The sequence below is a fragment of the Megalobrama amblycephala genome, linkage group LG12, assembly GCF_018812025.1.
Source record: "Megalobrama amblycephala isolate DHTTF-2021 linkage group LG12, ASM1881202v1, whole genome shotgun sequence".
NCBI lineage: Eukaryota > Metazoa > Chordata > Actinopteri > Cypriniformes > Xenocyprididae > Megalobrama > Megalobrama amblycephala.
The window spans coordinates 6,321,844-6,334,107 of record NC_063055.1 but is presented as its reverse complement, the minus strand read 5'-3'; the positions used below and the strand labels follow the sequence as shown (position 1 = coordinate 6,334,107).

The window sequence follows — 12,264 nt, the reverse complement described above, 5'->3', positions numbered from 1 at the left end:
GTTACTAGTGTGACAGGGTAGCCGTCACACGGATACTGCAGAAACTTAACATTATCCACTGTCTTCATCAATCAGAACAGCTCAAATAGAAGTTAAATTAATGATCAATTAATTTCAGTATAATTCTTGAATCCCAAATGAAGCATACACAGTTTGAAAGCATTTTATCGAGCTACTGATCTACTTATAGAAAGGATGAAATGATTATATACATAGTTTGTCGCCTTATTATTTTGTAGATACAACCAACAAATAAATACGACTTATATTTTGAATTACAGTAGATTGATTTTGAGCTAATGTTTCTTATTCTATAATTAATCTGTACTCACATTTTCAATAGATTTTATATACATATGGAATGGCTGCATAGTAAAAAAGTTCTGTTCAATATGAACATTTATGAACCAATAAACACCAATTATTTGAACAGATCACATGTGATATTCTTAATTGCTTGACATGCTTAAACAAGGGAAGCCTCTTACATGTTCATTTTCTACATCATATCCATTCATATAGATCATCTCATCTTATATGAAGGAATTTAAACAGGTCATGTGTTGATGTTTTAGTGTATTGCATGTACAAACAGAAAATGATCACAATGACACTGACAGTTTTACTGAAAATTTTACAATTTATTCAGCAAAACAACAGTATAACCTGTTAAAAGGCTTTGATTGCCATAATGTTCACATTGTTTGAAACAAACATTACAGTCATATGTGCAAAAATAATACAATGTTATTGATTAATGTACTAAAACACCTCCCTCGTTCTGGATTCTGGAAGATCCTTCAGACCTTGCAATTCCCTCAATCCCTGTGAAAACAGATTATTTTTTACTCATCACAATAAATTGTAGAAAGGACAAAAAATAAACAAATAAAGCAGAATTATTTGTACCTCCAGAACCATACGGATGTTGGCTTTTATCTTTGCCGCATCTTTGGTAAGGACCTCAGTATACCTAAAGAATTAAAATAACAATAAACATCTTAAAGTAAAAAGGCATACATGCACATTTCAAAATGATCAAAAGATAAAGCTAAAAGCTCTCTCACTCTGTTAGCTGATTCGTCTTCTTTTCTATGAACTTCAAAGCCTCTGCATGGGTGAATTCGACAAAGAATCCATAACCGACTGCCACATATATTTTTGATGCATCAGGTCTAAAGAGAAATTAATCGTTTATGAGTTTGCCCTTTTAAAATGTTAGCCTGAGGCATTGACTTACAATACTTACACGTGAGCCTGCACATAGAAATTGCAGCCAAGGTCAACATCTGTTTTGAGTTCTTTGCTGTCAGTTTCCTAAAGATGAATAAAATACAGCAAAACAACATACTATAATTACACAATACAGAACGAGAGCAAGAAAACGACAGAGACAGGGAGTAACAGAAATGAAAATAGGGAGTCAAAGTTACATAGCACAAAAATATATATAAATCTGGAAACACATAAGTGCAGAACATCAGAACAAGACCAAAATATGTTTTAGTTTTTGGAAAAAACTACCTGAATGCTTTGTATTGTGTTCTTCAGCTGAAGGTATTGTGCTATTTTCTCATACACAGCATCTCTTTGCTCCAAAACTTTCCTGTCAGAATCAAAATAGCAGTAGATAAGCTTTACAAAACTATGGGGCGGTTTCCCGGACAGGGTTTAAATTAAGCCAGGATAGGCCTTAATCCAGAATAGTTAATCGTGGTTTAAAAAATGGCTTTCTGAAACACAGATTAAGTACAGATTAATAAAACCTGGACTATGGAGTCTTGAATTAAAATAAACCGGATTAATTTAAAACCAACTGTGCAAATCTGAATTAGCATGAGAGAGGTTGCCTGTAAAACATGGAATGAACCAAGAAAAGCTTAAAATTGCATGGAACTGAGAAGCAAATCCAAGGAAATCAATGGCAGAAAAAAAGACTCCAATATAAAAACTAAACTAAACAAGAGACATTTATTTTAAAGCAAGTAAAATTCATCAGCTGTGAAAAAAAAAGAAATGCCTGGAAATCTGTTTGTAATGAATTCCTTTTAAATAGATGATATATATATATATATATATATATATATATATATATATATATATATATATATATATATATATATATATATATATATAAAATCACATGATTATTAATGCTTTTGTTTTGTCCTTTACATAGCAACAAATTAAACGTAACTATTTACACATGTGATAATTGGTGTTGGCAGTCTAGAAATTATACTGGTTTGATCCAAAGCATTATCAGAGTTGCTTCATTATATAAAAAAGGCAAGTCTTCTTAGCAGGTCCTCAACCCAAGCACAAGCTCAACACTTCTATAAAAAAAAAAAACATTAACATAAAAACTTTTATATAATGGAACATTAAGCAGTAAAACGTCTCTCCATATTCTTATCTTTTTAAAAAATGCATAAAATAAGACTTTTTCAACATTTACTCTCCCACTTCAGCCTGGTGCAAAGCATGATGGGAAGTAAAAGTCTTGTTTGATTGGTTACTTGACTGAAACATGTTATTTCAAAATGAAAACATCTAGTGAGTTCTAGTAACCATTTCAAGTCAATTTAACATGAAGCAATCACAGTTGAACCAGAAACAATGGTGTTAAATCAAAATAAATTGTTTAAATAAAGTGAACAGCACACACAAAAAAAGTATATATATATATATATATATATATATATATATATATATATATATATATATACATACACACATACAGTGTATATCAATATCAATATATATCCAAGTAATACATGAATCTTCTTTGAAACACAACGTTAACCTGAAGTTAAACCTGCCTCCTGGTAGGTTTAATTTAAACCTAGGACTATTTTAAACCATGACAGAGAAATCAGATTTCTGTTATTCAGGTTTAAAGGGCCATTTTATTCTAGGACTAGGCTTAATCTCTGTCTGGTAAACTGCCCCTAGGACATTTTAATTAATATATACATAGATTAATATATACATATAATACTTCAATACATATAATACTTCAATAATAATATACATTATTGATCACTATATCAGGTATTTATATGGTACTACAAAGAATACCATGGTATTACCATGGTACAAACATGGCAGCCTAATACTATGGCAGCTTTTGTACGTGCAATATGTGTTTCATCAAAACTCTAATAAATAAAATGATAATACTTACTGTAAATCCTGTCTCAACACTTCATTGATAAATGTCTCATACTGCAAGACTTTTTCATTAATACCTGGCGTCCCAGAAGTCATGATATGAGAAATAAAGATGGCTGCAGATCGACTATAATACAGAGATAATTTATTTAACAGTAATTAACGTTTCTATTATTAATCTGCATTAAACATCGGGTCTGACGCAGCGATTAAAAGTTTACAGATTATTTTGTTTTAGCGTGAAAATACCATAGACAGTAGAAAATACTCGTCCTTCTGTCTGTCACGTGGCTCTCCACTTGTTTACAAGATACACGGAAACGTCTTCGAAACCGGAAATGGCGTAGCTAACTTTTTCTTTTTCTTCTTAAAAATATAAAAATATTTTTTAATATATAAGGCATGTTTTACCTATCTTTTAGTGATATAAAATAACCCAATAATAAAACATTAACGCATATGTAAATATGTCATAGCTCAAAGTAGTCGTCCGACTCATTTGTGCGAATCGGTTCTTGGAAACAGAGAACGGGTTAAAAAGCGTTTTATGTCATGATATGATATCTAACATCCCCACGTGGCATATTACATACACAAAACGTCAGTAAAGCTATATACACGTGCACACATTAACTTACTATTTATTAAAATCATCTCTGTTTCCTAATTAAACTGTCACGTTCAAAAGAGACTCGGTTCAACGAGGACTCGAGAAGCGCACTGCTTTGTGAATCGAATCAACATGTTCAAAATCCGACTCAACAGAACTCGTTCATGAATCGCCCATAGCTACTAGTTCAAAGGTCAAACAGCAACAGCGTAGATGGCGCATGTTCATGCAGCAATGTGCCGTTTCTGTCGAATAAAAGTGAAATAGTTTTAACCTAGTTTGAATTTTCAGCGTGTTTTAATTTCAAGCATTATAATAAAGTTAAAAGTGTCAGTGTTTTGAGTTCAGACAGTTGTAAAAGATAGTTTTGGGAATGGCAGGTCCAGAGCTGCTGCTAGACTCCAGTATTCGACTGTGGGTGGTTTTGCCCATAGTCTTCATCACATTCTTCGTCGGAGTTCTGCGGCATTACGTCACTCAACTGATTCATAATGAGAAGAAAGTGGATTTGCAGCAGGTGTCTGACAGGTGAGATAACTGACACAAATGTTTAGCCATAAACATGTTATCAGACTCACAACATAGAGAATATTTACATAAAAATAGATAGTAAAAGCATGAATAATGTTATATGTAAATTAGAATTTAATGAACGTTAAAAAATGTCAGTATTTATCTTTATAAAGTTATCTTGGCAAAATTAAAATAAGTTTTTATTGCTGAGTGTTAAAGGGTTAGTTCACCCAAAAATTAAAATTCTGTCATTTATTACTCACGCTCATGTCGATCCACACCCATAAGACCTTCATTCATCTTCGGAACACAAATTAAGATATTTTTGTTGAAATCCGATGGCTCAGTGAGGCCTGCATAGGGAGCAATGGACACTTCCTCTCTCAAGATCCATAAAGGTACTAAAAACATATTTTAATCAGTTCATGTGAGTACAGTGGTTCAATATTAATATTTTTGGTGTGCCAAAAAAAACAAAATAATGACTTATTTAGTGATGGCAGATTTCAAAACACTGCTTCAGGAAGCTTTGGAGCACAAATGAATCAGAGTGTATCGAATCTGCTGTTCGAAGCGCCAAAGTCATGCGATTTCAGCTCCGAAGCTTCCCGAAGCAGTGTTTTGAAATCGGCCATCACTTTATAAGTTGTTATTTTGCTTTTTTGGTGCACACAAAAATATTCTCGTCACTTTATAATATTAATATTGAACCACTGTACTTCACATGAACCGATTTAAATATGTTTTTAGTACATTAATGGATCTTGAGAGAGGAAATGTCATTGCTCACTATGGAGGCCTCACTGAGCCATCGGATTTCAACAAAAATATCTTGATTTGTGTTCCGAAGATTAACGAAGGTCTTACGGGTTTGGAACGACATGAGGGTGAGTAATAAATTACAGAATTTTCATTTTTGGGTGAACTAACCCTTTAAATCCTAGAGAAATTAAAGGGTTAGTTCACCCAAAAATGTAAATTCTGTCATCATTTACTCACCCTCAAGTTGTTCCAAACCCGTAAGACTTTTTTTCATCTTCAGAACACAAATTAAGATATTTTTGATGAAATCTGATAGATTTCTGTTCCTCCATTGACAGCTACGTAACTTCAACTTTAACACTTCAAAAAGTTCATAAAGAGATCGTAAAACGAATCCATATGATTTGAGTGGTTTAGTCCAAATTTTCTGAAGACTCGATCACTTTATATGATGAACAGATTGAATTTAGGCTTTTATTCACATATAAACATTCGTCACCTCACACATGATGGTAGTTGAACAAACCCAGGGATATAGGATTGGATTTGAGTTGACAAAACCAAACCACTCCAGTCCGGCTTTGTTGGTACCATGACGCTGATCATCAACTTTCTTTGTCAACTCAGGCTTTGATCCTGAGTTTTGGAGCGTGTGCACATGAATCCATGACATTGGTGGTGAACAGCCAATCACATGCCTTGCAACAGAAATAAACTGTGATTTACTTCTCGCGGGAGAGCCAGCGCGATTCAAGACACATCTGCTGAAAGTTAAGAGATTGAAGAAAATTAAGTATTTAAACTCATTTACACTAATGAAAATACTTGTCCATGAAAGAGGACAAATAAAAGAAATTATCTTGCTCTATCAGTGCAAGTGAAACTTGTGATATTAGTTTATATAGTTGATAATATGTAGCGATAGAGACTCAAACATATAAGGTCACATGTAGTCGTATTAAAGTTAATTTACAGCTTATTTATATTACATATGATCTACATATATTAATGTTCATTGAAACTAAATGCTTAATAATAACTGCTTAACTAAAGTTTCTTGTGTATTGGATTAATAATAATATATATCATATAATAATTATATAAATCATAAAATAATTCTAAATAATTACCATTAAAGCCAGACAATTTCATTGTTAAATATTTTTTTTTACTATACGTGCATATACGTTTAATTTGGAGGACGAGAAACTGGGGGCGTGACTTTATTGCGCTGGATGTGTCATTTAGTTCATTTAGCTCACATCCAATTGGCCCAATTTCGGTTTGAGATCTCTGTTTATCATATAAAGTGATCGTGTCTCTTCAGAAAATGTATACTAAACTGCTTAAAATGTAAAACCTTCAAACTTTAAAACTATTTCAAACTTCCAACTGCTTCAAACTTTCTGGCTAGGCTTTCTCAAGCCAACATAAAAGTTTGTTTGACAAACTTTTTAATCTAGTCTAATCTTACAACAGGAGGTGTTTCCGATTTGAATTCATTTGTTGTTTTAATCCACAGCCAGGTGTTACTGCGCAGCCGCATTTTGAGAGAAAATGGAAAATATCTTCCCAAACAGGTACTGATTACTTTATGAATAACAGTTCCCAGCATATTTGCATGTAATATTTAACTTTATGTTTAACTATTTAATGTGTCACTGATCAACAATGCTGTCCCATTGCAGTCATTTGCCATGCGAAAACACTACTTCAACGACCCTGAGACTGGATTCTTCAAGACGGTCAAAAGAAAGGTGATCCCCAAAAATCCCATGACCGGTAAGAGGTTACTTTACCATCCTAGACTTAGAGGAAATGACCTACTATGCTTCATCACTATGTCTGAAAACCTGTCCCTTTTTCGGTCCCAGACACCAGCATGTTGACGGACATGATGAAAGGGAATCTGACCAATGTGCTGCCAATGATTCTGATAGGAGGATGGATCAACTGGGCCTTTTCTGGATTTGTCACAAGTATGAGCTTTTGTTACTTGCTAGAATTAGAATTCAGAACTAAAAGAGAAGAATTAAATGACCATATGGGAAATGGGAATGTGGTCTTATTTCTAAAACAATCAAATTTGGGGGTGTAGGAAGGATCTGAAATGTGAAGAAAGTCATTCTAAACCTTAACAGCCGGCTCATGAATTTTAATTGGGTGATGTAACGTTTGGCCAGTACATTCATAACTCATTTTCTGAAAGCCAGACGTTGGTAAGTGGGCGCTAACCATAGTAGGATTACAGAATATGTGCCCGTTCAGTCCGCTGCTGATGCAAGTGGTTGGCAGAGGCTTTTGTTTTTAAAGTGGCTACAATTTTCTTTTTCTCAGCGTTACCATGCGAAACAAAACTTTTCAAATTTGACTATTTTCCATGAGGCAGAAGGGGACGACGTTAATTATACGTAATTATAGTGGCAGTTATGCCTCTGATTAAACCGCAAGTGAATGTTATTTATCAAGAAACATTTTTTGCTGCTTAATATTTTGGTGTAAACTGTGATACACTACCATTCAAAGGTTTGGGGTGAGTAAGATTTTTAAATGGAATCATTAAATTGATCAAAAAGGCGGTAAAGACACTTATAATGTTACAAAAGATTTCTGTAAAATAAATGTTGTTCTTTTGAACTTTCCATTCATGAAGGATCATGTGAGACTGAAGATTGGAGTAATGATGCTGAAAATTCAGCTTTGCCATCACTGGAATAGAAAAACAGTCATTTTAAATTGTAATAATATTTCACTGTTTTTGCTGTATTTTTGATCAAATAAATGCAGCCTCAATGTTGTCCTAATTTTGTGCCGCTCATTTCCCTTCAGCTAAAGTTCCGTTTCCTCTGACTCTGAGATTCAAGCCCATGTTACAGAGAGGAATAGAGCTGCTCTCTCTGGACGCCTCCTGGTACAGTATTGATGTGATGCTTTTTGATTTGTTGACAGAAGCTGAAAACTGTGCATAAAATCTGAATTCGTTGCTCTTATAGGGTCAGTTCAGCGTCATGGTATTTTCTCAATGTGTTTGGCCTCAGAAGCATGTACACCCTCATCCTTGGACAAGACAATGGTTGGTTGTTTTTGTTTGTTATTTAGCTCTTTTTATGACATCAACATTATTGTATTATATTAATAATATAATTTATTATTAATTAAATTAATTTAATACAATAAAAGCTATACAATTTAAAACAATACTATATATGCATGTATTTATGTATGTATGTAAAATACGTGTGTGTGTGTGTATATAATAGTTTATATATTTATAAAAATAAAATGTTTTTTATATTAAATTTTTATACATTATATAATGTGTGTATATATATATATATATATAATATACACACACACAGTGGCATGAAAAAGTATGTGAATTATTTTAATAAAATAAGAGGGATAATAAAAAACGCATGTTATTTTTTGTTTAGTACTGTCCTGAGTAAGATATTTTACATAAAAGATGTTTGCATATTTTGATGAATCGAAAATTTAAGTTTTCGAAATATGTTTTCGTAGTTTGTGTTGTCCCTTATCAGTGCAAAATTATCACAAATTAAAAAGGATTCATGCCAATATTGTCCAAAACCCAAATTTCTAGGGCATTTCCAAACTTTTGGAGGGCAGTGTGTGTGTGTGTGTGTATATATATATATATATATATATATATATATATATATATATATATATATATATACACACACACACACACACACACACACACACACACACACACACACACACACACACACATACATACATGTTTGTTTGCAATTTAATGTTAGCTATGACACGAGATAAGAGATTTTAGATATTTAAACTAAAAGTTGTTCATTTTCAGCTGCAGATCAGTCAAGAATTATGCAGGATCAAATGACGGGGGCTGCGATGGCGATGCCCCCTGATCCTAATAAAGCATTTAAGGTGAGTAGATCATGATTTGCGTCAAGCAAACGTTATATTTATGTGATTTATGTTTCTTAGCAATATGATTTTTTTTCCAGGACAAACATGCACACACAAAAACTTTCTAAAAAAAAAAAAATATGCCAGCAGCAGTTATTTGTGCTTAGCACAAATTTAGTTAAATGTAATTTTTCTTGGGAAATCATCGCCTACGCCCCCAATGGATGCATTGATGTATGCAACAGCAGCCCCAATGTGGAAACGTGCTCGCTTTAATTTCATAACCTCATCATCTTAAGATAATTGTGAAACCTTAAACTTTGCCGTTTTGAAGCTCACATAATTACAGAACTACTGAAACATGTTTCTTGAGGAATGCAGATTGTATTAGGTGCAATAAGTCCCAATACACAATATATATCATACACAAAATTTACTCCCCCTCATGCCGTTGTAATCCGTGTCCCGTATGGCTTATTTTTGCTGTGGAAAACAAAAGGAGATGTTTAGCAGGATGTTCATGCTGCTCTCTGCAGTGCTCTAAATGCCCTCTTTCTGGTTATTTCAGAGTGAGTGGGAAGCCCTGGAGATTGTGGAGCACAAATGGGCCCTGGAGAATGTTGAAGAGGAACTCATGTGTCAGGATCTGAACTTCAGAGGACTCTTTAGCTAAGAACTACAGTAAAAACAACCATGTTCTGACGTCTGTCTGATTGCAAACCACCTTTTGATATGAAACAGTGCTGTATATTTTACAATCAGCTGTTATTTCTTATCATTATTCAATTGTTGGTACTGGTTGACTGCAGTGATCCTGATAGTGTTGAGTTTGTTTTGAATGTCTTAACATGCAAAGAATCTACAATGTGTTTGAAATGAAGTTTTTGAGAACTGTGAGCACTGCACATGAACATTTCATTTGATATAGGCACAGTAAAGTTCTAAATTATATACATTTTTGCCAAAGAAATTAATACAGAGTTTCTCATGTTTTATGTCTTAATAGTATATGTGTGAAATGGTGCCTTGGAGAGAAAAAAAAAAAAAAAAAAAAAAAAATATATATATATATATATATATATATATATATATATATATATTTTTTTTTCAGTTGTTAAAATGTCGGTCAGTTTGTTGATAACCAGTTTTTCTCCTTTGTGGTTGGTGATCATCACACAGTTCCTTATTGACAAGCCATTGTTTCAGTCACGGAGATATTATAACAGCAAATTGAATGTAAAAACACACTATTTTGGTCTCTGTGCAAGAGGAATGTAATAATTTAATAAACATTATATGGAACCCTGAGGTGAGGAGGAAATCGCTTTGTGCTTGTCTCTGATTGAATCAGATGAGAGGAAATGATTGAGCCGGAAGATAGTTTGTCTAATATTTGTGAATCACACAGAGGTGAATCAGATGTTTAACACTTACACGACTCCACATTTCAGTCAGAAACTTGTTTGAAATGATCACATTCTCATGCTGTAAGTGGAGAAAACACTACATGTACTCAAAATTCAAATAAGCTTTTATTTGACCATTTGTTTAATTTCTATACAGAAAATGCCTCCACAATGCAAAATCATAAATATGAAATTTGGTGACTGTATGGTGCAATATACTGTGAAATGGGCTTTAGAATATTGCATTGACAGAAATAGACTAATTCTGAAATCAAACCAATTGAATCGTTCTAACATTTCAATTGTTCATACACAGCTGACCATCTCATTGATTTCACAAAAAAATGAAACCACTGCAGGTCACAAAGTAGTTCTAATAAACATTTGAAACACTTGCATTAAAAAAATTAGGCTGTATGTGACTTTTCGAAGCTGGTGTTTACAGCACTAATTATTTTAGAAATAGTAGAATTAAGCCATTTAATTACTATAAAATAGTAAAACAAACTTTTTAAATGGATTGTTGCATTTAGTAAACCTCATACAAAATGGAAGACTATAGGAAATAAATTAGCTGAATCTTAGAGGAAAATTTGAGGAATTCTTTTAAAAGCAGACTGTCCATTTGTAAAGCAGACTATAAAAAAATTCTCACCAGTTCTTCATCACAAGTTTGTAAATCTCACAAATCCAGTCAAGAACATATCCAGGCCATTTTTTTAATTAAATATGCATAAATTAAACGGAGTAAACAAATACTACCATGATGTATAAATGAAAAATTGATATATAATGATTATATAAAAAATATTATTTCACATTCCCCCTTGATTTTGATTTCTTTTGTTCTATACAGGTTTTGTGAGATTCACATGTGATATTATATTAGATATTAGAACATCCTGAATGTATTAAGTGCTCCTGTCACATACAGTAATTTATAGAACTCTCATTCTGAGATAAGAACAGTGAACTGTGTACATTACAATCTGAGGAATGCAATAAAGCAGTCACTTAAAGATGCAGTAGGTGATCTGGGAAATGCTAACGTTAGCCTGCAGTGCTAGAATTGAAAGCATATGACCCCACCCTCCTGCAGAGACCTGTACTTGGGCAAATCACGGTCCAAAGCCACGCCTCTTCAAAAACACATGAATGCGCGCGCGCGCACACACAAACACAGCTGCTCTCGGCGGCGTAAAACTACCTCATGTCTCAAAGCACATAACATTACAATAATAATGAACGTAAACAACATATATGGCCACGTGTAAGTTTCAGGAATGACAACCGCATTTAAATGCGGGAGTTAATCCCCTAAATTATCATTACGTGTGTGTACGGAACAGGACTCACTCTCGAAACTGCGATGATTGACAGTTTGGAAACCATAGCGACGTTCTGGCGTCTCTCATGTTTGGTATCCGTTATCGTGACCAAAGTAATATTAAAGTGACAAAACACTCGTTATTTTCAGCAATTTAAACACACTAACACTGTCGATGGAGGCGTCGTGTTTTATGCTTGGACAGCCTGTTTCACACAACGCGCGCGCTCTTTCTCTGTTGCCATGGTCACTCACTATAAGCGCGTTTTTGGGCTTGTTGTTTAAGCTCGTCTCATAAAGCAAACGGGTTTATGGAGTTATTAAAGTGAGCAAACATGAATCGCGATTTTCAGCATAAAGCATTTGGATAGGCTTTTGCTTTCCCTGTGATTCGCCGCGCATACACGCGACACACGTTGCCGGTGCACATAAACGTCAACAACTAGTTGTTCAGTTCGGTTCCGTACACACTGCATAGAATTTCTGTAAATGCGGTTGTCACTACCTGTATTTTTCGAGAGTTAATACGGTTGTAGAATGCGGTTGTCACTCTCGTATTTTAC

At 33.7% G+C, this 12,264-nt stretch overlaps 2 protein-coding genes across 3 annotated transcripts; one reads left to right on the top strand and one right to left on the bottom strand.

Moving 5' to 3' along the window:
- Positions 1-620: 620 nt before the first annotated feature.
- Positions 621-3,579, bottom strand: uxt (ubiquitously-expressed, prefoldin-like chaperone). Of its 2 annotated transcripts, XM_048208730.1 has the most exons (7): positions 3,424-3,579; positions 3,188-3,301; positions 1,525-1,606; positions 1,250-1,317; positions 1,068-1,175; positions 910-973; positions 621-825 (listed from the first exon to the last, which is right to left on the bottom strand). In XM_048208730.1, the coding sequence occupies exons 2-7, from the start codon at positions 3,268-3,270 to the stop codon at positions 763-765; spliced, it is 468 nt and encodes a 155-aa protein (XP_048064687.1). In that variant the 5' UTR covers positions 3,271-3,301; positions 3,424-3,579; the 3' UTR covers positions 621-762. The 2 variants fall into 2 exon arrangements, with proteins under 2 accessions (XP_048064687.1, XP_048064685.1); XM_048208728.1 differs by having other exon boundaries at positions 3,188-3,500.
- Positions 3,580-3,956: 377 nt separating this feature from the next.
- Positions 3,957-10,289, top strand: zgc:86609 (ER membrane protein complex subunit 3-like). Its single transcript, XM_048208727.1, has 8 exons — positions 3,957-4,312; positions 6,582-6,639; positions 6,748-6,841; positions 6,934-7,038; positions 7,889-7,970; positions 8,053-8,132; positions 8,904-8,986; positions 9,537-10,289. Exons 1-8 carry the CDS (start codon positions 4,158-4,160, stop codon positions 9,639-9,641), a joined length of 762 nt encoding a protein of 253 aa, XP_048064684.1. The 5' UTR covers positions 3,957-4,157; the 3' UTR covers positions 9,642-10,289.
- Positions 10,290-12,264: the final 1,975 nt, after the last annotated feature.